Genomic DNA, 26,669 nt, shown 5'->3' with positions numbered 1-26,669 from the left:
ACGTACCCAATGGGGATCAAACAGGGAGAGCTGGGAGGGTTACGGGATGGAGAGTGACCTGACTTTGAAAGTTGAAAGCAGTGGTCCAGTTGTGGCCTGGGTCTGGGACCATGGAATGGGGGCTTCCCTAGTGGTGCTAGTGGTAAAAAATCCACCTGTCAATTCAGGAGACGTAGATTTGTTCCCTGGGTCGGGAAGATACCCTGGAGGAGAAAATGGCAACCCACTCCAATAGTTTTGCCTGGTGAATCCCATGGACAGAGACGCCTGGTGGGCTACAGTTCTATAGCATCACAAAGACTTGGATGTGACTGAGTGCTTTCGCATGCACACACATACACAGAATGGAGGCCTAGCACATTTTGCTGAGGCAGCTGCGCGCTCTGGCCAGGGAAGTCCATCTCCCTGGAGGAGTGTCTCTGTGGTGGGCTGTCAGTTTTGTAGAGCAGTGAGGGGTCTTCTCTACCCATGGCCTTGGCCCTGGGCAGTCTAGACAGGATTTGACAAAAGAACTTCAAGGCAGTTGAGAGAGAGTGTTCCCACAAGTAGTCACCACTGAGTCACCTGTGTTGAACAAGGCTGCCCAATCATCAGGGGGACGCCTGAAAGCTACAGGACTCAGCAACATTCGAGCTGATTCTTGAGTGTGTCCTCTGTACCCAGACCAAGAAAAGGAAAAGACACAGTTCCTGGGCTCTGTGACTTACAGTCTGGCACAAGACAGCCCATTATCCATGAAGCAACTCCAGAACAACGCCAGACAGCAAAGGCAAAATCCTGAGTGGGTAGCCCAGACAGCAACTGAGATGTGGCAGGGGCTGTGGAGAAGGAAATGGCACCAGTATTCTTGCCTGGAGAATCCCGTGGACCAGGGAGCCTGGTGGGTTGCTGTTCATGGGGTCACACAGAGTTGGACACGACTGAAGCGACTTGGCATGCATGCATGCATACATACATTGGAAAAGGAAATGGCAACCCATTCCAGTATTCTTGCCTGGAGAATCCCAGGGACCGGGGAGCCTGGTAGGCTGCCGTTTATGGGGTTGCACAGAGTCGGACACCACTGAAGCAACTTACCAGCAGCAGAGGCTGTGGTCACGAAGATGGCTTGCTATATAGCGGGAAACCTGGCCTGAAGCCCTCGTGTAGCCTGAGATCTGCTGCTAACCATCCAGTGATTTGGGTAGATCACTGTCTCTCTCCCATCTCATTGTCCTCATTTGCACAATGGGATAACACCGGCCAGCTGGTTCCCATCCTGCTGACGTGGCAGGTGGGACAGGAGTGCCACACATGTGACCAGGAAGGGGTGTCACTTAGGCCTGAGGTTTCAGGCTTGCTCTGGGGGGGGGTGGGGGGGATAGTGGGAGCAGCTAAAGGATGCCTGAGAGGGAGGCTGGCTGTATCATTTATCTTCTAAAATGGAGCACTTCTAGGGGTGAAAGGGGATGCTATTAATATTAAAATTAGGACAAGAGATGGAGAGAAAGGTTACTCTATATAAATACGATGGATGGCACTCTACTGGGAAGAGGCCAAAAGGCACAGGTGAGACAAAGTCCAGTCTGGCTTAGGAGGCCAGCAGCTGGGGATCAGCTTTGAACTGGCAGATGGACGGCTGAGGGCAGAAGGTCAGGGTGAGTTAGGGGTCAAGGCAGGAAGGAATTTTGGGACAGCAGTGACTCAGACAGAAGTGTGTAAATGTGTGCTCAGTTGTGTCTGACTCTTTGCGACCCTGTGGTCTGTAGCCCTCCCAGCTCCTCTGTCCATGGGATTCTCAGGCAAGAATATTGGAGTGGGTCACCATTTCTTCTTCCAGGGGATCTTCCCAGCCCAGGGATGAAAACTGTATCTCTTGCGTCTGGGGCGCTGGCAGGCGAGTTCTTTACCAACTGCTCCACCTGGGTGTCCTCAGTCAGACACACGCAAGATGCAAAAAGTGGGAGCATGGTGTGGGATAACCCTGCAGCTCTGCACACGTACCTCCTGGGGTTATAGAGGACCTGAAGTGAGGATGTGGCAGGAGACATGAAGTCAGGGACCCAGCAAGGCCGGGCTGGTCTTATTGCTGACCACAGGTGAGCATTTTTGTGGGTGTCCTCCGCCTGATGATAGAGGAAAACCTGCTGCTTGGAACCCCACGAGGGAGTCCGAGAATATTGCCTGAGTTAGGCTGTGGTCGCTGGATGCAGGGTGTACGCCATCAACCTGCCGGGCTCTTGAGAGCCACCCTCCATCCCCCAGGCCTCCAGCCCTGCCCACCCCCCCGACTCCAACAATGGGCCCTGTTGAGCCAGTGGGGTTCTGGGCAGCAGGAAGTCTTTGGTCCAAGCCCCACATATGAAGAGCGCCTTGGAAGAGGTGCCCCCGTGACCTTCAGTGGGGTGCTCAAAGGGGCCCATTCTTCCTGGCTGTGGGGCTTGGGTGGGAGGGAACGGCACTGTGGCTTTGACCCCAGAGAGACATGACTGGCCCAGTGTTCCCCTTTTGCCCTGCGGCTCTCTTGGTTCTATCTACTGACCTCATGGGATTGGCCTTTGAGTCTGTCTTGGCTGCAGTGCGTGGCCAGAGAGACGGGGCCTTTCTTCCCTCGCTGCAGCCCTGGCTGGTGGAATCTGGCTCTGGTAGGTGCTGAATCCTGCCGCCCACCCTCCACCTCACCCTGGCTGCCTTCCTGCATGTACCCAGCACCCTCTTCTTCTGCTCATCATCCCCACAGCCTCTTATAGGGCCCTGCAGAGATTTCAGGAAAAACACACCCCAGCCTCCTGCCAGGGAACGTGGTAAAAGCCTCTCTTCTTCCCAGGCCCTGGGGACTGGGTTGGTGTGCTCTTCTATTCTCTGGTGGCCAACTGCCCCCCCCAGCTCCCCAACTCGGTTCTGTGGGATTCACCCTCACATGCTCCATTAGAAACAGATGCCATCACAGGCATCGAGGGACCTGTTTACGAGTGGAGGGAGCGATGGGTGTCCTCCTAGGAAGATTCCCAAGTAGAATCTTTTAGTCCTTCTCGGCTGTCTTTAAATACACCCAGAGGGCTTGTTGTTTAGAGCTTTTTCTGAGATGAAGGATCATAAACTCAGTGAAGTCACACAGCTTCCAGAGGTTTTTGGTAGATCTTCGGGGCACTGGTCTGCTCTGACATGAAAGGTAGGCAGGTCCAGGCTTATTTTTCTTACAGTGTCCTCTTCCTTTACTTAGATGGTCCCATGAGAAAAATCTCTGCATCACTCCATTGTTTACTGATTCCTGGGGGTCAAGCTCAGCCAGCCTGCCCTCCCCCTAGGGGAAGCAACCTTGTGTGTTAAGGATGCCCAGGGTTTGTTTGGAGCAGGTGAGGTAAGACACACAGACATAGAAAGGGCTGTAGTGAGGAAATATGTTTTCATACTCACAGACTGCTAGAAACAGGAGACAGGCCATGCCAGGAGAACATGGGGAAGCACCAGGGTTGATCAGGAGGCAGAGGGAGGCGGGGGAGGGTGGAATACCAGGGCAAGAGTCTTCTAGTGCTTTCTGCATTAAGGCTTCCCAGGTGGTGCTAGTGGTAAGGAACCCGCCCGCCAATGCAGGAGACGTAAGAGACATGGGTCCAACCATGGGTTGGGAAGATCCCCTGGAGGAGGGCATGGCAATCCACTCCGTATTCTTGCCTGGAGAATCCCTTAGACAGAGGAGCCTGGTGAGTGATAGTCCATGGAATTGCAAAGAGTCAGGCATGACTGAAGCGACTTAGCATGCGCACATGCAGGAAGTAATAGGCAAAGCAGGGTAATCAGGTTTAAGACTGGATAATTGAATAATGTCTGCAGGCTCTGGAGCATAGGGACTCTCCCATGTTATCTGGTAATCTGGTACCTACCTGGCTCTGGGGTGATTAGGGCAGGGGGATTGCGATCCTAGCAGTGTAAGAACTTAATATAAGGAGGAGTGTGGGGGTGTGAGCCCTGGACTGGGTGGTTTCCTATCCTTGGGAATTGGCTAGAATGGAGAGACAGTCCCTCCAGTGTCAGCAAGATTACATGATGTCAAAAACATTCAATTGAGAAATTATAAAATGTGGTTATTATCCCCCATCTCTTTGCAAAATGCTATTGGAATTCTAGCCATTCTGCTGTATCTTCAACAATACCTTTTCTCTGCCTCTTCCGTGAAGTCTTCTCTCACCCCACCCCTGGGGGCCTCAGAGGCAATGATTCCCTTCTCCCAGGGACTCTGCCTGTCCCTCTACAGTCCCCGCTATTCCATGCCCAGACTTGGGGTTAGCTGTGTTCATGCTGACCTCCTCCCCAGGGTCATGAGCTCCCTGAGGTCGTGTCTGAGGATTAGTCTGATCCTGTATCCCCTACAGTGCCTTTCCCTGGCCTGACCCACAGGAAACGGTAGTGGAACACCGAATGAACTTCCATCAAACTCCAGGGAGCCATCTATATCTCAGGGAACTCTGGACAATGTCTGCTGTCTAGGTGTCCCTCTTGAAAAAAAAGCAGGGGATATGGTAAGGTGGGGACCTAGCGAGGCACTTACATTCTCATTACTGACAACACGGGTGGGCATTTTTGTGGGTATCCCCTGGCTGCCTCTAGACTATACCTGGAGCAATTCTTATTCTAGTGTTCATGACCTCATGGGAGTCCTTTGATCCCTGAACTTTCCTATAGAAGCACATGTGCATTCTCCTAGGAGAGGAGATCCAGGGCATTCATCAGATTTTGGAATTGCTCCAAACAGGGACCAGATTAAGAGCCTTACAATGGATGGCCCCTGCCAATACAATGGTCCAGGGCTAGTGTGTAGAAGCTCCCACTGCCTCTGTCCAGGTCAGTCCTGCTGGGCTCCTGTTCCTCACTGTCCAGGTCAGTCCTGCTGGACTCCTGTTCCTCACTGTCCAGGTCAGTCCTGCTGGACTCCTGTTCCTCACAGATCCTGTCTCTATGCCCTTCCTTCTCCCACAGTTAGGTCTCTGGACCCCTTGTAGGGTGGCGTCTCCTACACTGATCCTGATCAGGGGGTGGGTGTGATTTAATTCATTCTGGACCACCACCCTGGGGCTGATGGGATTCTGATCTGGAGAAAATGTAGAAGCAAAGGAATGCAGTCAAAGAAGACAAAATAATAATAGTTCAGCCACTAAAAAAATCACGGACTTTTAATTCCTCCTCATAGGCTATAGATATCCTTCTATATCCTTCCATCTGAGCCATATCCTTGGAGGTGTTTTGTAGATAATGAAACCCCCACCAGGTAAAAAAAGTTAACTACATGTTGACCATGCTATAACCATGGCACAAGCTGCTCCATCTGACACAGTTCTGAGAACTGGCCCCAAGGGAATGAGGCCAGCCTGGAACTGGAGATTAACTCTACTTAATCAAGATGATGCGGATCAACCACTGTGTCTGACTTCACAGTGTCCCGTCCAGGTAACTTCTCAGGTGCTCCAAGAGCTCTGCAGTGGGGTCACTTACTTAAGCTCTCACCTACCTCCTCCTACTCTGCCCAGGCTGTTCTGCCTGGCAGCAACCAGGTAGCTGCTGGGAGACTTTGCAGATGCCAACAGTAACAGCAACAACAGCAATAGCCGCGTTGCTGTCGATATTATTATTACCAATAGTAATAGCAACTGTATATCAATAAGAGCAAAGGTGAATGCTGACATCATCGACAGCTGACTCTGCCAAGGGCTTCCCTGTATTCATTTTCTCATTTGATTCTCACAACAGCCCTGTGAGACAGGAACTTTGATCTTTCCCATCTCCATTTTATGGAAGGAAACTGAGACACAGAGAAGTGGTTACTCACCTGAGGTCACACAGCTGGTACAAGTAGAGCCAGTGTGGATCCAGGCGTCTCCCACTCCCAAGCTCACACCTGTGGCGCCCGTGCCACACTGCCGTGTGCCTATCTGCCCCCTCCATCTCGGAGCATCACTGTCCTAGCAGCTTTTCCTCTCCCCTCTCCCCATGGCTCTCACAACGCCCCGTCGTCCTTTTACAGCAAAGCACTCATTACACGGAATCGCCAAAGCCTGTTTCTAGAGCGTGAACTCCTTGAGGGCGGGGCCCGAGGGCTGGGCTCCCTGAGGGCGTGGCCTGGGTCACTCTCGTTCTCCACTGACCCGAGCCTGGTGCAGTGCCTGGCACACAGCACCTGTGTCTCTTCTGGTTCTCTTGTGAGGTGCAGCCTTGGGCACGACCCATGCCTCACCACCAGTGTGCAGCTGACCGGCCACTCTGCCCTGCCAGCCTCATGCAGTCCCCTGCCTGCCGCCTCAGACGAGGCCTGAAGGGAACGGAGGCGAGGGTGCCGGAGTTCAGAGTGTGTACTAGGCCGCCCCTCTCCCTGCTCACGGTGCTAGACCTCGATGGGAACTGACATCTTCTCTTGTGCCTTGACTGCTCCCTCCCCTCTCCTTGGGGACTCACGGCCCAGAAGCTGATTGGGAAGGACAGGGCCTAGTTTTACTGGAACAAACTGCCAGCGAAAGGGCACACGCAGCCCCTCCTTCCTAAGATGCTGTGCCGCTCAGCCCTGTTCTGACAAAGAAGGCCAAGGCCAATAGGCCTTGAGGGCCTTCAGGGGCCTCTCAGTTTGGGTCTGGGCTCCAAAGGTTTGGTGTGTCTCCAGTTTCCTGATTCTGAGGAATCTCTGTCCTGGTGGTATTCTTTCTGCCCCTGAGACCACGGCAGATGGGGGCTCTGGGGTCCCAGCCTACCTGAAGCCAGATTCCAGGATAAGGGTGCATTGATGCTCTTGCCTCAGTGTCAGTATCTGGAGCCATGGGAGCATCTACAGGAGGCCTCATCCCAGGAGATTCCCAGGTCTAAGCGAGGCTCACCCTCTGAAGCCAGAGGGCTTTGTGAGAAGAGGTGCTGGGAGGTACGGCCAGAAGGAGAGGTGTCATAGAGTGCTGACATATATAGGGGACGTCTGAGCTGAAGCAGAAATGAGTATTGGGTCTTTAAAACCATGCTACTCCTCTGGATGGGCCAAAGGTTGTTTAAAGCATCAGTTGGAGCCTGCATCCATTGCAGGAACAGAATCCCAGAATTGGTGTCCCCACCAGCTTGTCCTGGGGTCTGACTCCTGTCTTCCAGGAAATCCCATTGCCTCTGTTAGTTTACCTATGTTCACCTATAGGTCCATCCATCAACCTATCAAGAATTCATCAATGACCCGTGCACATAGCACCACCCCAGCAAATGCTTACCCTCTTGCTGGAGAGACAGGGCGGATGGCTGTGTATGCACACCCACAAATGGTGAACCAGCACAGGGTGTGCCTTGTATGGGATAGAGTGAGGTGACAAGGTGCATGTCACCTCAGGGCAGGCAGATGAATTTGGGAGGAGTCAGAAAGGGGAGGGGTCCACATGGATTGGGGTGCTGGGGGAGGGGCATGCAGAGGGGTCTGGAAGGATGCAGTTCTGTGAATAGGAGAGCCAAGAGGCTCTGACTAGATGGAATCAGGCCATGCGGCTCTGGTGCCACCAACATCACCCTTCCAGCTCCACTCTGAGCATGACCCGTTATTGCCACATACCTGGCTCAGTGCTGCCACACCCTGGTACCCAGGCCCTTGAAGACAGACGGTCAGTTGAGAGAAGAGTGGACAGAGGAACAGGGCACTGGTTCCCTCCCTCCCTCCTTTCCTCCTTTCCGTATGAACCAAGCACTGTTCGTAACAGTGAACAGAGGCAAAACCACCGCCCTCATGGAGCTTGCATTTACCTTTGTCACCAGTTCCTGCTTTGGTTTTTTCTCTGTAAAATGAGACGACTTCTGTTACCAAACTCAGGTTCAGATGCTCATCACTCAACAATCCAATACTGAGAGACAAGTGTTGGGTGAAAGGAAAGAGCTTTATTGAGGAAGCCAGCAATCCCAGGGAGAAGGTGGACTCATGTCCCAAAAGGCCAACTCCCCCTTGTCGATGAGGGAGCAAGAGTTTTTAAAGGAGAATTTCAGGGATGCACGGGGTCGGGGGGACAGGGTCTGTGCACAGAACAGCACAGTCAGCTCTGACAATCATCTTGAAATTGGTCATTCAGTGGTCTGATCAGTGTCATCTTGATTGTTTTAAGTGCAGCTAATCTCCAGTTCCAGGGTGGCTTCATTTCCTTGAGGCCAGATCTTGGAATTTTGTATGAAAGATCAGTTTGTGTTGTGGTTATAATCTGGTCATCATGTGGTTAATTTTTTTCACCAGATAGGGGTTTCAGTATCTGCAAGACAGCTCAAAGAATATGGCTCAGAATATTATCTGTAGTCTATGAGGAGGAATGAAAAGTTCTTAACTTTGTTTAGTGGCTAAACTATTATTGTGTTCTTTGACTGGGTTCCTTTACTTCTGCATTTTCGCACTTTTCTGATTAAATTAACTCTTTGGCTAAAGTTGTACAGACAAGATGCAGGCAGAGAACTTGGGGTGGGATCTGTTCTGGGAATGCCTCACAGGGCCCTGCTCCCTTATACTTCTGCCTCCAAATCTTTCAAATTCATTGGAACTTACACTTAGTTGTGAGCTGGGCTGGTCACACTGTGGAAGGTCCTTTCCTGGGGATATGTGCCAGTATCACAACTACCATTACTGACACAGGAAAGCATCGGTGCAGCCCCGGACGACTGAGGGATAACCCACACGTCCCCAGGTCCTGGCTGGATGTTCTGCATCAGGTGGGGCCTCCTCGGGTGCTCAGGTCAAACACATCTCTGCATCCTGGTGTCCCACACCCTCTCTTGTGTTGCCCGGGGGCAGAACAAGAAGGCTTGCCCTGCCTGCGTGTTTAGGTAAGCTGCTTCATGGTTGATTTCCAATTCATCCACTCTGTTCCCTTGCTGGAGACTAAACACCAAAACAATTATTGTTTAATTTCAAGTGAAAGGAGCACTAAAGGAGACATGGTGTGACCTTTTCTGTGTATGTATCTATAGATAGAGATATATAGACATTGGAATTTATTTCCCCAGGGAGAGCAGTGGTACCGTGCTGCCAGCTGGGTCTGCGTTTGGAGCTGTGTTTGTGTACAGTGCTATGTGTAATTTATTTCCCCAGGGAAGAGCTGCTAAGATGGCACATCTGATTCCTGTAGAGATTTCTTTTCCTTTTTTCTTTTTTTAAAAAATAAACCAATCCACCCCTTACCCCCAGAGGAAAAATGTCTCCTCCATCTAGTGGCCTTATATGACTGGTGTCTTTGAGTTTCACAATGCCTTGGCAGAGGGCTAGGACTCTGGTCCCTGCAGATTCTCTGGGATCCCAAGTCTGTTGTCATCTTGGACGGGGTTGGGGGAAGGGACTGCAGAATGACTGAGACCAATGGCACACAGTGCCAGACTTGCCCTGCTTTTTCTCGTCTTTATTCTGTGGGCTCTAAGTGACAGTTTCATTCACGCATTGGCTTACTCTTCCCTGGCACCAGCTTTGGCCTGGAGTTAGGAAGCAGCATCCTCACGCTTTGGGTACCTCTCCCAAATCCATTCCCCACATTCCTCCCCTTCCTCAGCCAGAGCCACCTCATGAGGCAGTTCTCAGACCCTCGGGTAAATTATTAAGAACTCCAGCTCTCTGTGTTCCCGGTCCTCCTCTGTGCCCGATTGTGGGGAGATTAGAAATGTTTAGAAGGCATTATTTAATTAGTTAGCAAATGCAATGCTTACTTTAATTTTGTAAATTCAGTAGGCACAAGTGCCCACCCACTTGTTCCAGTTGCCATAACAACTTTAAATTTCATTTGTGGTCTCTGGTGCGGTTTCCTCTTTGTGTGTATCTGTGTTTTGTGTGTCTAAGGGAGTGTAGTTTTTTTTTTTTCCCCCCATCCTCCTTTTCTCCTGAGCCCCTACCTTGATGTCTGCTATTTTATCTTATCCTCTTTGATGCCTTCTTTTGTCCTCCATTTCTTCAGGGTCTCCCTCCATCCCCTTCCCTGGCTGTTGGGATTTAAGGTAGAATTATCTTCACCCATTGCTGGAACTCATGAGGCAGGAGTTCTCAGAAGCTCTCTCTCTCTCGAGGGCTTTAGGGGAGTGAGGGGCTGTCTCTGTGCTGTGATTTCAGAGACACTGAGAAGCCCTGAGAGCCCGGAATATCTACCTGAGCCAGTGTTGCAATGCCTGAAATGTCCCCAGTGAAAATTTGTAACTCTGGTCCCCTCCCCAAGGGAACAGTGAGTGCTCTTGAGGGGATTAAACTATTAGGAGGATTTTTTGAGGAAATAGTAACTGATCTTATGGGTACTGTTGGTTTGAGGGGGGCAGCAGGACAGCACCCCACTCCTGGAAGGGCAGAGAGATGCAGGAAGTGAGCATGGATGAGAGGAATTTCTGAAGTCACACAACCCACCATGCATGCCCTTTTCCAGGGAAAGTCTAGCTCTTTAGCAGACTGCACCATTTTCCCTAACATGCATCAGAGAATTCCCAGACCTGGAACTCAAGCAACTTCTGAGTCTGGGAATAGGATGTTGGCTACTCCGGGCTTCCTGTGCCTCCTGGGTAATGTTGACCAGACACGGCAGTGATGCAGGAGGCTTTTTTGCTAAGAAGCAGGAGGACTTGACTGCAGTGGGGTCTGGAAAGCAACCTAAAAGGAGAGGACCCCAGAATTTGCCTCTATCAGGGACAGAAGTTGTCATCTATGAGGGAGCCTGGAACTTAAGCTAAACATGCAGAGTCTCAAGAGGATGAATCCAGGGGGGAAACTGAAATTGAAGCTGCTTGGGGGAATGTCTTAGATTGGATTTCCTCAAAAGCAAGCTCTAAGCCAAGAAGTTGCGTGCAAGTAGTTTATTTAGGTGGAGAAGGCAATGGCACCCCACTCCAGTCCTCTTGCCTGGAAAATCCCATGGACAGAGGAGCCTGGTAGGCTGCAGTCCATGGGGTCGCTAGGAGTCGGATATGACTGAGCGACTTCACTTTCACTTTTCACTTTCATGCATTGGAGAAGGAAATGGCAACCCACTCCAGTGTTCTTGCCTGGAGAATCCCAGGATGGGGAGCCTGGTGGGCTGCCGTCTATGGGGTCGCACAGAGCCGGACACGACTGAAGCGACTTAGCAGCAGTTTATGTAGGAGTTTGGTCCTGGGAACTGATGAGGGAATGCGAGAGAAGAAAGCCAATAAAGGGTATGCTGTTAAGCAGGTGACATCCTTGGGAAACTGTGACTCAGTCCCTGGGGAACTCTAGAAGACAGTACAAAACACAGAGTTATCCCACCAGAGGGGTAGAGAAACCGAGAATGAGTCCCTCAGCACTTCCAGCCCTGCGGCATTGGCAGATGCTGCTTCTGGTTGTGTTGATTGCCCAGCACTTCTGAGGGGTTTGAGAGGAGAGCTGCCAGTGCAGTGAGATGCTGTCGGCATGGACTGGAACAGTAATGCTTAGGGGATGCAGACAGGGAATGGATAGCATCTTCTCTGGTCCATGGCTTGTTTATTGTTGTTGTCGCTCAGTCGTGTCTGACCCTTTGCAACCCCATGGACTGTAGTCTACCAGGCTCCTCTATCCCTGGGATTTCCCAGGCAAGAATACTGGAGTGGGTTGCCATTTTCTTCTCCAGGCAATCTTCCTGACCCAGGGATTGAACCCGTGTCTCCTGAATTGCAGATGGATTCTTTACCCCTGAGCCACCGGGGAAGCCCAGAGCCACTCCTGCCCCAGTGAAGTTTACTGTGTCTTCACTGCTGCTTCCAAATGGTGACTGATCACACATTCTTAAAAAAAATATATATAGAGAAAAAGACAGCTTGAGGGTTAGTGAAACAAACTGAAGTTTTACTGCTGCAGTTCGTTCTGAGGCTGTACTTGATTTTCATCGTATTGCTATTTCTACCACCAGTTCTAAATTCTTGTGCTCATCAGCATTTTTGCTGTTCTGGGACCAAGCCATTACCCCTGAGAAATGGGGCCCCCAGGGCACTGGGACTTTGTCAGGCCATTGGTGGCAACAATTGCCCATTCATGGTTATCAAGGTGCACACCCCCAGTGAATTGGCTGAGTTCCACACATCACCCTTTCTGCCTCTCTTGTGTAGCAGAAACCTTAACTCCTCATGATAATCAGTGTCAATTTCCCCTGCCACTTCCTTAACTTCTTTCTTTGCCTGCTGGTTAGCTGGCATAAGGAACCCCAGAGAAAGAATGTGGGCATTCCCCCTAGAGAGGAGGAGCACACAAAAGAGGTGGTTTAGTCATTAATGTAGGTCAGTTCTTCAGGGTCCTTGTCTTCCTTCATGCCAATTATCTGGTTTCTTTTTCCACACCTGACCTACCCTGGAACCTTCCCCTGGGGTGTGCATACACCACTCAGCCAAGATGAATCTCCAAGTGAAGGCTTCTGGGAGGAGCAAGACTCATTATGGCCTGGAGTTATCCCTTTACTTTTGACTCCAAGGAACCTTTCTGGGCATGTGTACAGTTCACTTCAGTTCAGTCGTTTGGTCGTGTCCTACACTTGGCTACCCCATGGACTGCACCACACCAGGCCTCCCTGTCCATCACCAACTCCTGGAACTTGCTCAAACTCATGTCCATTGAATCAGTGATGCCATCCAACCATCTCACCCACTGTTGTCCCCTTCTCCTCCTGCCTTCAATATTTCCTAGCATTAGGTCTTTTCCAATGAGTAGGTTCCTTGCATCAGGTGGCCAAAGATTGGAGTTTCAGCTTCAGCATCAGTCCTTTCAATGAATATTCAGGATGGACTGGTTGGATCTCCTTGCAGTCCAAGGGACTCTCAAGAGTCTTCTCCAACACCACAGTTCAAAAGCATCAACCCTTTGGCACTCAGCTTTCTTTATAGTCCAACTCTCACATCCATACATGACTAATGGAAAAACCACAGCTTTGACTAGATGGACCTTTGTTGGCAAAGTAATGTCTCTGCTTTTTAATAAGCTGTCTAGGTTGGTCATAACTTTTCTTCCAAGAAGCAAGTGTCTTTTAATTTCATGGCTGCAGTCACCATCTGCAGTGATTTTGGAGCCCCCCAAAAATAAAGTCTGACACTGTTTCCACTGTTTCTCCATCTATTTGCCAAAAAGTGATGGGACCGGCTGCCATGATCTTTGTTTTCTGAATGTTGAGCTTTAAGCCAACTTTTTCACTCTCCTCTTTCACTTTCATCAAGAGGCTCTTTAGTTCTTCTTTGCTTTCTGCCGGAAGGGTGGTGTCATTTGCATATCTGAGGTGATTGATATTTCTCCCAGCAATCTTGATTCCAGCTTGTGCTTCTTCCAGCCCAGCTTTTCTCATGATGTACTCTGCATATAAATTAAATAAGCAGGGTGACAACATACAGCCTTTATGTACTCCTTTTCCTATTTGGAACCAGTCTGTTGTTCCATGTCCAGTTCTAACTGTCGCTTCCTGACCTGCATATAGGTTTCTCTAGGCTTTCCCATTTTATTGCTTTCCTCTATTTCTTTGCATTGATCATTGAGGAAGCCTTTCTTATCTCTCATTGCTATTCTTTGGAACTATGCATTCAAATGGGTATACCTTTATTTTTCTCCTTTGCCTTTCACTTCTCTTTTTTTCATAGCTGTTTGTAAGCTATCTTCATAGTGCATGTGTGGTGTCTGCCTTATTCTTTACTCAGACAAGTCTTTTGCCTCTCTTTGTCCTTGCCATGATTATTCCCTTGAGACATTTACAGGAGACAAAGACTGGCTATTTACCCTGTTTCTGTTGTTAGTTCGATTTCCTAGAGCAAACAGTGGACTGGTTGTAAATTCCTCAACTGGAGCTCACCTATTTCTTGCCTCAGGAAATGCAAAGAGGAGGCTGGCTGATTGTAAATGTCCAACCTGAAGCCAGTAGTCATGTATGGATGTGAGAGTTGGACCATAAAGAAAGCTGAACACTAAAAAATTAATGCTTTTGAACTGTGGTGTTGGAGAAGACTCTTGAGAGTCCCTTGGACTGCAAGGAGATCTAGTCAGTCCATCCTAAAAGAAATCAGTCCTGAGTATTCATTGGAAGGACTGATGCTGAAGCTGAAACTCCAATACTCTGGCCACCTAATACAAAGATCTGACTCATCGGAAAAGACCCTGATGCTGGGAAAGATTGAAGGTGGGAAGAGAAGGGGACGATAGAGGATGGGATGGTTGGATGGCATCACTGACTTGATGGACATGAGTTTGAGTAAGCTCCAGGAGTTGGTGATGTACAGAGAAGCCTGGCGTGCTGCAGTCTATGGGGCTTTGAAGAGTCAGACATGACTGAGCAATTGAACTAACCTGGAGTGTGTCTATCTCCTACCTCAGTCTCATGGTCAGGTTTTCAATCCCTGCCAGAGCCCAGTGGTATGCTCAAAACTGTTAATGCAAGTTTGTAGGCCTAATGTACAGTGAGGCCAAATACACTGAAACGTCAGAGTTTGGAGCAGAGAAAAGTTTATTGCAAGGCAATGCAAGGAGACCAGTGGCTTAAGCCCTGAGAAGCCTCAAGTTCCCCAAACGTTTCAGCAAAGCAGTTTTAAAGGGCAGGTGAGGGAAGGGAGAAACCTATACGCAAGTCAGGAAGCAACAGTTAGAGCTGGACATGGAACAACAGACTGGTTCCAAGTAGGAAAAGGAGTATGTCAAGGCTGTATATTGTCACCCTGCTTATTTAACTTATATGCAGAGTACATCATGAGAAAAGCTGGGCTGGAAGAAGCACAAGCTGGAATCAAGATTGCTGGGAGAAATATCAATAACCTCAGGTATGCAGATGACACCACCCTTATGGCAGAAAGTGAAGAGGAACTAAAAAGCCTCTTGATGAAGGTGAAAGAGGAGAGTGAAAAAGTTGGCTTAAAGCTCAACATTCAGAAAACTAAGATCATGGCATCTGGTCCCATCACTTCATGGCAAATAGATGGGGAAACAGTGGAAACAGTGTCAGACTTTATTTTTTTGGGCTCCAAAATCACTGCAGATGGTGATTGCGGCCATGAAATTAAAAGACACTTACTCCTTGGAAGGAAAGTTATGACCAACCTAGATAGCATATTGAAAATCAGAGACATTACTTTGCCAACAAAGGTCTGTCTAGTCATGGCTATGGTTTTTCTAGTGGTCATGTATGGATGTGAGAGTTGGACTGTGAGTGCTGAAGAATTGATGCTTTTGAACTGTGGTGTTGGAGAAGACTCTTGAGAGTCCCTTGGACTGCAAGGAGATCCAACCAGTCCATCCTAAAAGAGACCAGCCCTGGGTGTTCTTTGGAAGGACTGATGCTAAAGCTGAAACTCTGATACTTTGGCCACCTCATGTGAAGAGTTGACTCATTGGAAAAGACTCTGATGCTGGGAGGGATTGGGGGCAGGAGGAGAAGGGGACGACAGAGGATGAGATGGCTGGAGGCATCACCGACTCGATGTACATGAGTTTGAGTGAACTCTGGGAGTTGGTGATGGACAGGGAGGCCTGGCGTGCTGCAATTCATGGGGTCACAAAGAGTCAGACATGACTGAGTGACTGAACTGAACTGAAGTGAGGGAAGGGAGTCACAGCGTCTGTGATCAGCTTGTGCCCAGTTCTCTGATTGGTTTATGGTGAGGCAGCAGGGTGGTGTCTCAGGGATTAGCATTATCCTTCCTTCCTTCCCTGGTGGCTCAGATGGTAAAGCATCTGTTTACAATGCGGCAGACCCGGGTTCAATCCCTGGGTCAGAAAGTTCCCTGGAGAAGGAAAAGGCAATCCACTCCAGTACTCTTGCTTAGAAAATCCCATGGACGGAGAAGCCTGGTGTCCATGGGGTTGCAAAGAGTTGGACACGACTGAGCGACTTCACTTTCTTTCCTTAGGCACCAGGAGGCCTGGCCTGGGGCTATGTGCCTGTCAGCAAGCAGTTCCTCCATTTGGTGTGGGGTGGGGGTGGGGCGGGGTGGTTCAGATCTCTGAAACAACTCAGGAAATTTGCCTCAAATACTATTATCTATGTAATTCCTGGAGAGGAGCTAAAGCAGAGAATATGGGAGAAGGTCCTCCCGGTTGGACCCCTTAGGGTCCTGCTCGGTTACAAAGCTGCATTTTGGATGATGAGAAGAGCATTTCTCTCCAAATAGTACAACCTTGCTTGAATCCTAAATTTCTGTCCTGTGACTTCCTTGTTTAAGCTTCCCAGAGACTCCAAACAACATTACCTATCCCGGATACTGTCTCATGGAATCTGCTAGGTCTTTTGGTAAGATTCTCTTAAAAGTGGGATGGTCAAGATCCATTGATTTTGTTGTAGCCACGCGTTCCTGGAAACAAACTTACTCAGAAGGACAATGCAGATAGTGGAGTGCAGTTTATTACACCGGCGGGCCCAAGGCAGAGTCTCCTCTTAGCCAAGGACCCCGACCAGTTTTTGTGGAAACCTTACATACCCTAAGTGTATGAGGTTCCCTGTAACTAGTCTGAACAAAGGAAAAAGAAAGATACAGTCAAAGTTAACCCATGATTCATATGCCTTAAGCCCAGGTAGTCAACAGTGGACAATTATTAAGCTTGTGGTCATACCCCAATAAGCATAATAGAATGTATGATTCTATTTGGTTACACGGATAATTAGGGTATTCTTTTAGACAATGGAGAGCTCTGGGGCTCTTCCTTCCAGGGGCCTGGTTTTCCAGTTGGTATGTCATTTCCATAGATACTGGGCATATAGCTCAAAGTCCACAGTCTGGCCCAAGATGGAGTCCTGCTTTCAAGATGGAGCCTGTTCTGTCTGTTTCCTCCTTTGGTTTCTCCTTTTTTTGTGCTGTTGTGCTAAGTCATTTCAGTTGTGTCTGACTCTTTGCAACTCCATGGACTGTAGCCCACCAGGCTCCTCTGCCCACGGGATTCTCCAGGCAAGAATACTGGAGTGGGTTGTCATTTCTTTCTCCAGGGGCTCTTCCCAACCCAGGAATCTAATCGGCTTCTCTTATGTCTCCTCCATTGGCAGGCGGGTTCTTTATCACCTGTGCCACCTGGGAAGGTCCTCCTTTTCTTAGGAGGAACTACCTCAATATATCCCAGGATTACTGGACCTTTAAAAACTTCACAGATGTGGCAGGTCTCTGGGTCTTTGTAGGGCTTGTATCCCACCCCTGGTACACACATCTTAGCAGGGCTTCTGGGTGGTTGCTGCTTCCTGCTCCCCAGACCTGTTATGATGCTGTATCAGTGTTGCTGCTGCTAAGTCACTTCAGTCGTGTCTGACTCTGTGCGACCCCATAGACAGAAGCCCACCAGGCTCCCCCGTCCCTGGGATTCTCCAGGCAAGAACACTGGAGTGGGTTGCCGTTTCCTTCTCCAATGGATGAAAGTGAAAAGTGAAAGAGAAGTCGCTCAGTCGTATCCGACTCTTAGCGACCCTATGGACTGCAATCTACCAGGGTCCTCCATCCATGGGATTTTCCAGGCAAGAGTATTGGAGTGGGGTGCAATTGCCTTCTCTGGTATCAGTGTAATGGGTCAGTTTGATGTTTTGTGGCATGTTTAGAAAGCCAAACTTCCTCTGAGTTAGAAGGTGGCAGAGAGCAGAAGGGCTAAGTGGATCTGGGACAAGACCATTAAAATATAAGCTATGCATTCCAAGTGAATGCAAACTTGTTTTGATTCTTTTAGAAGGGGCTTGAAAAGAATGCATTCACCTGATCGAGAATCACAAACAAGGATTGACATCTTTGTGGACCTGTTCTGCCAAAGGTATCTGGCAAAAAAATTGCAACGAGGCTACCACTCTTATTTTTATGATGGTCCATTGTCATATTCATGGTCCATCAGATTTTACTGATGAATTTAAGGGGCCTTGTATCATTTAAGTCTTTGAGGGTGATGCTAGTCTTCTGTTGTTTCATCTAAGATGTTGATATCACTGCAGTTTTACTCTCTTGGCACTGTGTGTGCGTGTGTGTGTGTGTGTGTGTGTGTGTGTGTGTGTGTGTGCCTGCACATGTGTAGCAAAGGCTTCCGCTTGACTATCAAAATGACTCTACTTTGTTGTTGTTTAGTTGCTAAGTCGTGTCCAACACTTTGTGACTCCGTGGACTGTAGCCCACCAGGCTCCTCTGTCCATGGTATTTCCTAGGCAACAGTACTGAAGTGGGTTGTCATTTCTTCCTCCAGGGAATCTTCTCGACCCAGGAATCGAACCCGTGACTCCTGCATTTCAGGTGGATTCTTTGTTGCTTAGCCACTGGGGAAATCATGCCTGCATGCAGTTTCTTTGAGAGTTGATCTTAGGAACACTGGAAAGGGAGAGAGGAAGTGGTACAAGGAAGGGAAGAAAGCTGAAAAGGGTATATTAGAGTTCAGGTTGCCATTGTGGGAAAGCAAAAGTGAAAGTGTTAGTCAGTCAGTTGTGTCTGACTCTTTGTGATCTCTAGCCCACCAGGCTCCTCTGTCCATGGGATTCTCCAGTCAAGAATACTGGAGGGGGTTGCCATTTCCTTCTCCAGGGCATCTTCCTGACCCAGAGATGGAGCCCTGGTCTCCTGCACTGCAGGCAGGTTCTTTACCATCTGCTCCACTAGCTTTATTCCCACTGCTGTGGGAACCTCGGCTCAATTCTACTAGGAAATCTGGAAACAGATGAGGGCATCCCTCTGAGTTCTCTCACCCAAGGATAATTGGCTGATGGCTTCTCCTGGGCATATTGACTCAGAACTTCCAGACTGCCCTGTGGATTTTCAGGATGAAGGAAAGCTCTCATGCAGAGAGAGATATATGCTGGCAGCAGGATGTCACCAAAATGGGGATCTGGGGAGGTCATTGACAGCATCTTTTACTGAGGGTACATTCAAAGTCCAAAAAGTCCATTAAGAGAGGCAGTGGCTTGAGGTCATTCCTTAGTGTATACCAGGCAGGCTGGGGACTTGAGATGACAGCCAACCCATGTTGGTCATTAAGAAGCAGCAAGTGGGCTGCAAGAAAGAGCACACTGTGATCAGAAAACTTGGCACAGTCCAGGTCTGTCAGTGACCAAAGATTTTTGCAACTGGGGCAGAGGGCTTGCTACCAAGGGTTGGGGGTGATGATGGTGGGGCATATGATGTGTGATTCATTAGGCACCGAGATCAGGGCTATTGATCTGCTGAAGAGTGAGGTGGAGCACAACTCTTCAGATCTTTAGGGAGTTCACTTAATGCAGTGATTTTTAACTCTTTCTCTGAAAACCCTACATGCAATAGAGGTGCCTCCAGGCTCTGGAATCCACCAAAGGGTGGGCTGCTACACCTCCACTCCCATCTCAAGCACAGTCACTTTTGTTTGCTGTCTTCTGGATCAGCTTGTGTTTGAAATAATATTTCTGCTTCTGAAAGAGGGCTGGAAAACCACTGATCTAATCAATCTGTGAAGCTCTGATTGATCTACGTTTGTGTGAATCCATTTGCCAAGACAGAGGGTCAGGTCTTGGGGCAACTGGTTTCCTGTGCTGGAGGCCTTGACACTCAGGGAATGTCCCTGGGTTACAGTACCATTTAAAAATTGTACTTCTTCCATCTTCTCTCTAAAACCAGAGAAAGTGGGGGAAGTTCACGCATGTCCTGCATAACATGGGTTTACCTTGGAATACTGCTTCACTGGGAGTCCCAGGTGAAGGTGTCAATTCATTTCCAAGTCAGAAGGTTTTCACATGGTCTTTGTATCTGCCTCTGCTCCAAACCCCAGCTACATTTGGACTTGGCAGACACAGTCTCCTTCCTCACAGCCTCTGCTGGCCCAGCACCTTGGACAGGGACACAGGAGGCTGTTTTGAAGACTATTTCTCTCAGGAGGACAATTTACTCTTTGCTCTGTGCATGTCAGCAGAGCTCTTAAATTTTGAAGACAGTTGGATGAAATTGAATGTAGCCAATTTGCATCTTCAAATCGATTTTGTATACATGGGTATGTGCACTCACCTCTCTGGGGACAAGGGAGGAATTATGTTTGATGGCTCATGGGCAAAAAGTTGACAATTTGCTCTGTTCATCTTTGACCATGGGCTCTGTGACCTGGTGCCTCAGTTTCCATAAAATGGGAATAGAGTGGGCTGGGTGTTTTCTGAGATCTATTTTGACTTTAGTATTTACATTTTGTACCTCTGGGGAAACAGAGGGATAAAAAAGACAAAGGTCCACGTTGCCCTGTGTAGCCGAACTGCAGCTCAGTTCGGGGAGAGTAAAAGTGTGCTTTGCACAGTCTTGGCCTCAGACCCAGGCTAAGTGTTTGGATGTTGTCATGATGAGCAGGTTAGGAGGTGTGGAGGGAGAGGGAGCAGCCTTCTTGTGCTCATCCTGCTGCAGGCTCCCTGTTTAACTGTGATTGGCTGTGGGTGATGCAGAGGGTTACCACATCTCTCTGAGCCTCAGTTGCCATGACCATAATGAGGCTAAACATAACTGCCTCCTAGGATGGCTGAGAAGAGTAACCAGGAATGCCTAAGATATAGGCACTCATCGATTTTAGGTCTTGGTCTTGGATCTGGAATGGTAGATTTGGGCACAAACCTGGCACAGCTCATTTCTTTTCATCTCTTCATCTTTATCTTGTACTGTTCCCACAGCTCAAGGACTTTTTCCTGCAATTGTCCTCTCTCTCTCTCCTGCATCATTAATTTTTACCTCTCTGCCCTGTACTGGAGTGTTCCCATCAGAATACAAACATGCTATAATATCTTCAATTTAAAAAAAAATCTCCTTTGACCCCCACATCCCTTTTCAGCTGCTGTTCAACTTCTCTACTGGCTTTGACAGTGAAACTTATCAGTAACTTGCCTTTTTTTTTTTCACACTTTCTCACCTCTTATTCTCCCATGAACCATTCCAATCAAGCCTTCATTCCTACCACCTAGCTTAAATAGCTTTTGCCAAAGTTGAAAATGAATAAAAGTGTTAGTTGCTCAGTTGTGTCTTACTCTTTGTGACCCTATGGACTGGAGCTTCTATCCACAGAATTCTCCAAGCAAGAGTATTGGAGGGGGCACCATTCCCTTCTCCAGGGAATCTTTCCAACCCAGGGATCTTCCCAAACCTGGGTCTCCTGCATTGCAGGCAGATTCTTTATCATCTGAGCCACGAGGGAAGCTCTTGCAAAGGTTGCCTATTGCTAAATTCAATGGTCAATGCAGAGTCCATGTTGACCTGTCAGCAGCATTTGTCACAGCTGATCACTGTATTTCTTGCAACACCTTTTCCTCTTGGCTCACACTCACTGTTATCTTTACCGATCATCTGTGCTGGATTTTCCTCTTCCTAACCTTTTACTATTGAAGTTCCCCAGTGCTTAGTTCTTCTCTATGTTTCTACTTATATTTATATCTCCAATCCCAGCTCCAACCCCATTCCCCTGATTACATACAGATATATCCAGCTTGCTCAATACTGCTGCTTGGTTGTCTCATAGGCATCCTGAATTTAACATATCCTAAGCTGAACACGATGGACATGAGTTTGAGTGAACTCCGGGAGTTGGTGATGGAGAGGGAGGCCTGGCATGCTGTGATTCACGGGGTTGCAAAGAGTTGGATACGACTGAGCGACTGAACTGAACTGAACTGAATTCCTTCTTCCCTCCTCCCCCACAGCGACTGAACTGAACTGAACTGAATTGAAGCTGAACACATCTTCGAAACTGGTAATCACATCCTCATTTCAGTAATGGGAGAGTAACCTTTACCAGATATTCAGACCAAACACCGTAGACTCATCTTTGATGTCTCTCCTCCTCTCATTCTCTATATCTAATCCATCAATAGAACAAGGAAGCTCTATGTTTGAAATAATCCCACCCCAATTATGAGAGTTGGGGTGTGAAGAAAGCTGAGTGCTGAAGAATTGATGCTTTTGAACTGTGGTGTTGGAGAAGACTCTTAAGAGTCCCTTGGATTGCAAGGAGATCCAACCAGTCCATTCTAAAGGAGATCAGTCCTGGGTGTTCTTTGGAAGGACTGATGCTAAAGCTGAAACTCCAATACTTTGGCCACCTGATGCGAAGAGTTGACTCCTTGGAAAAGACTCTGATGCTGGGAGGGATTGGGGGCAGGAGGAGAAGGGGACGACAGAGGATGAGATGGCTGGATGGCATCACTGACTCGATGGACGTGAGTTTGAGTGAACTCTGGGAGTTGGTGATGGACAGGGAGGCCTGGCGTGCCGCGATTCATGGGGTCGCAAAGAGTTGGACACGACTGAGCGACTGAACTGAACTGAACTGAACTGAATTCCTTCTTCCCTCCTCCCCCACAGCCATCCTGGAACAAGTAACCGTGACCTCTTCCTAACTCTTGGAATAGTCCACTAACTCATCTCTTTGCTTCTGTTCTTCTTATAGTTTGTTATGATTCAGCAGCTAGTTCATGTCTGATTCTGCGACCTCATGGACTGCAGCATGCCAGGCTTTTCTGTCCTTCAATGTTTCCTAAAATTTACTCAAACTCATGTCCATTGAGTTGGGGATGCTTTCCAACCATCTCTCCCTCTATCTTAGGATAATTATGGTTTAGAATGATAATTTTATTTTATTTTTAATTTTTTGAAGTATAGTTGATTTACAGTGTTGTGTTAATTTCTGCTGTACAGCAAAATGAGTCATACATATATGTATATATGTGTAAAATCTTTTTCTGTATTCTTTTCCATTATGGTTTATTACTAGATATTGAATATAATTCCCTGTGTTATACCGTAAAACCTTCTTGTTTATTTATTCTATGTACAGTAGTTTGCATCTGCAAGTCTCAAACTTCCCCAAACCCTTCTATTTCCCTCCCTCTTGGCAACCACAAACCTGTTTTCTGTGTAGAATGATAATTTAAAGACATTGTCAGATCATGTTACAAGTCAGTGCAAAACAATCCAATACATTCTAATTTTACTCAGGTAAGTGCTACATGATCTGGGCCTTTTCGACCCTCTGATCACACTGTTGTCCTTTGCTCACTGGGTCCTAACCACATTATTCCCTAATGTGCTGAGATGATCTCACCCCAGGGCCTTTGCACTTGCTGTTCTGTCTGCCTGGGATGCTCTTCTGCCCACTGTCCTGTTCACTCCCTTACTTCATTCAAGCCTCTACACAAATGACACTTCCTCAGAGCGCCTTCTGTGAACGTCCCACCTAAAGCACACCTTTGTCATTCTCTATCCACTAATTCTAATTCTTTTTATTTTTAAACTTGAACAGCTTTATTGAGGTATAATTGGCACACATGCATATTTAAACTACACCATTTTTATAAGTTTTGACATATCCATCAGTGAAACCATCAGCACATTCAAGATAATGAACCATCCATTACTCCCAAATGTCTACTTTTGTTGCTTTGTAATCTCTTCCTGCCTCTCCTCACACACAAGCAATTGCTGATCTGCCTTCTGTTGCTATAGATTAGCTTGCGTTTTCTAGAACTCATATAAATGGAGTCATATGGTATGTATTCTTTTGTAATCTGGCTTCTTTCACTCAACACAATTATTTTGAGATTCATCCATGTCATAATGAGTATCATTTCTTTTTTATTGCTGAATATTATTTCATTGTGTGCTGATCCATTCACCTATTATAGCCACATGCAATATTTCTAATTGTTGGTTATTACAAATAAAGATATGGTGACTGCTGCTGTTTAGTTACTATGTCGTGTCCAACTTTGAGACACCATGGACTGTAGCCTGCCAGAATCCTCTGTCCATGGGATTTCCCAGGCAAGAATACTGGAGTGGATTGCCATTTCCTTCTCCACGGGATCTTCCCCAACATGAAGATCAAACCCATGTCTCCTGCTTGGCAGGTGGATTCTTTAAAAGATATGGTGGACATTCATGTAAAAGGCTTTGGGTGAACACATCTTTTCCTTTCTTTTGGGTAAATACCTCAAAACATAATGATTAGGTTATATGATAGGCATGTGTTTAATTTTCAAGAAACTGTCAAATTATTTTCTGAAGTATCTGGACCATTTTACAGATAAACCAGTATTGTATGTGAATTCCAGTTCCTCTTCATCCTTGCCAACACTCAGTAATTCTAAAAGCTGTGTTGTGGTAGCTCATTGATGTTTTAATTTGAGTTTCCTTAATTACTAATTATGTCTAACATTTTTTTCATGTGCTTATTTGCCACCCATATGTCTTAGCTGGCAAAGTGTCTGTTCAAAACTTTTCTTCATTGTATAAGTTTTCTGGTTCTGCATAATAAACTATCACAAACTTAGTGACTTAAAAGAGCATTCATTTATTATCTTATTCAATAACATGTAGATTGGAATTTTTTGTTATTGTTTTTGCATATGGACATCTGCTGTTTTGGATACTGGTCTATAGTTTTATTGTAATGTATTGGTATTGTAATGGTTTGGTATCAGAGTAATAAAGACTGCAGAGAATGAGTTGGGAAATATGTCTCTTCTTCAGTTTTCTAAGAGTTTGTATAGAATTGATATTATTTTTTCCTTAAAATTTGGATAGAATTTGTCAGTGAAACCATCTGGGTTTGGAATTTTCTTTGTGGGAAGAACTTTTTTTTAATAGATACAAGGTTATTCAAGCTTTCAATTTCTTTGTGATTGGGTTTTGGTATTAATAGTTTCTGTGTTTCAAGAAATATACCCCTTTCATTTAAGTTGTCTAGTTTATTGACATAAAGTTTTTAAAATAGTATTTTCTTATCATCATCTTAATATCTGTAAAATCTGTGTTGATGTTAGCTTTCTCATTCCTGATATTGGTAATTTATCTCTTCTTTTTTTCTTCCTGATTAGCCTGCTGGAAAATCATCAATTTTACTAATCTTGTCAAGGAGCCCTCTCTTGGTTTCATTGATTTTTTAATATATTACTTTACTGTTTTTTTATTTCATTGATTTTTGGTCTGATCTTTATCAATTATTTCCTTCTACTTATTTTGGGTTTAGTTTTTTTTTTTTTTTCCTAGTTTCTTACTGTGGAAACTGAGGTTTTGAGACTTTTTTTTCCCTGCCGAAATTGTGTTTAGTGCTACACATTTCCCCATAGTATTGTTTTAATTTCATACTACAAATTTTACTATGTTGTGTTTTCATTTTCATTCAGTTCAAAATGCTTTCTGTTTTCCATTTTGAGTTATTCCTTGGAGTGTGAGTTGTTTAGAAGTTTGTTAGCAAATGTCTCAGGGCTTTCCAAAGACCTTTGTTGTTGATTTCTAATTTAATTCCATTGTAGTCAGAAAATATATTTTGTATCACTTGAATCCTTTTAAATTTATAAAAGCTTTAAATTTGTGGTCTAGAATATGGTCTATTTTAGGAAATGTTCTGTGCACACTTGAAGGGTATGTGTATTCTATATTTGTTGTGTGGCATTTTCTATAAATATTAATTGGCTCAAGTTCATTGATACTGTTGCTTAAATTTTCTATGTCCTTGTTGCTTTCCTATCTACTTTTTCTATCAATTATTGAGAGAGAAGTATTGAAATTCTTGACTAAAATTGTCTCCTTATAGTTTTATCAATTTTTGCTTCAAGTATTTTGAAGACTTTATTATTGGGTGTCCTGGTGGCTCAGATGGTAAAGAATCTGCCTACAGTGCAGGAGACCCGGGTTTGATCCCTGGGTCAGGAAGATCCCCTGGAGAAGGGAATGGCTACCCACTCCAGTCTAGTATTCTTGCCTGGAGACTTCTATGGACAGAGGAGCCTGGTGGGCTACAGTCCATGGGGTCACAGAGAGTCGGATATGACTGAGCTACTAACACTTTCACTTGGGCTTCTCTGGTAGCTTAGATGGTAAGGAATCCACCTGCAATGTGGGAGACCTGGGTTCGATTCCTGTGTTGGGAAGATCCCCTGGAGGAGGGCATGGCAACCCACTCCAGTATTCTTGCCTGGAGAATCCCCATAGACAGAAGAGCCTGGTGGGCTGCAGTCCATGGGGTCACAGAGTTGGACATGACTGAGTGACAAAGCACACACAGTATATATATCTTTTGATGAATGTTTTGTCCTGTTGATGAACTGATGATTTTGTCATCGTGAAGTATCTTTCTTTACCTCTGATTATACTCTTTACTCTGTAATCTACTCTGTCTGCTGTTATTATAACCACTCCAGCTTTCTTTTGGTTAGTGTTTGCAAGGTATATCTTTTTCCATCTTTTGCTTTTATCATATTTGTGCTTCTTATAGGTAGGTAGCATACAGTTGCATTTTGCTTTCTTCCCAGTCTGACAATCCGTGTCTTCTATTTGGAGTATTCAGACCATTTACATTTTATATGTTTATTAGTAGAGTTACATACCTGGGAATATTGTAGGGTTCCCTTTATTTACTTTTTGTCTCTCAAGAATCACAGTCCATTGTTGTCTGAGGTTCAGTATCTTAAAGATAATTGCAAAAATAAAAATCATTGCATAGTATACATAGATGGAATCTAGAAAAATGGTATTTATGAGCCTATTTACAGGGCAGGAATTGAGATGCAGACATAGAAAATGGAACTTGTGGACACAGCAGGGGAAAGAGAAGATCGGGAGAATTGAGAGAGTAGCATTTAAACATACATATTACCACAAGTAGAATAGATACCTCTTTGGGAAGTTGCTATATAACACAGGGAGCTCAGTCTGGTGCTCTATGATGACCCAGAAGGGTGGAGGGGGTGTGTGGGAGGGAGGTTCCAGAGAGAGGGGACCTATGTATGCATGTGGGTGATTCACGCTGTTTTACAGCAGAAACCAATACAACATTGTAA

The 26,669-nt window shown here is 46.6% G+C and overlaps 1 protein-coding gene across 2 annotated transcripts in view; it reads left to right on the top strand.

Annotated features, from left to right (window-relative positions):
• Positions 1-24,341, top strand: part of GFRA2 (GDNF family receptor alpha 2) — a 297,825-nt gene extending 273,484 nt beyond the window's left edge. For both annotated transcript variants that reach the window (XM_086416115.1, XM_086416114.1), the window contains one exon: positions 21,531-24,341. In XM_086416115.1, the coding sequence (XP_086272241.1) occupies positions 21,531-21,542 (12 nt within the window). In that variant the 3' untranslated portion in view covers positions 21,543-24,341. The remainder of the gene's footprint in view (positions 1-21,530) is intronic.
• The last annotated feature ends 2,328 nt before the right edge of the window (positions 24,342-26,669 follow it).

This window comes from Bos grunniens, chromosome 8 (genome assembly GCF_055505025.1).
Source record: "Bos grunniens cultivar Pamir isolate PY7600 chromosome 8, Bosgru_T2T1.0, whole genome shotgun sequence".
Classification (NCBI taxonomy): domain Eukaryota; kingdom Metazoa; phylum Chordata; class Mammalia; order Artiodactyla; family Bovidae; genus Bos; species Bos grunniens.
This window is presented reverse-complemented; position numbering and strand designations above follow the sequence as displayed.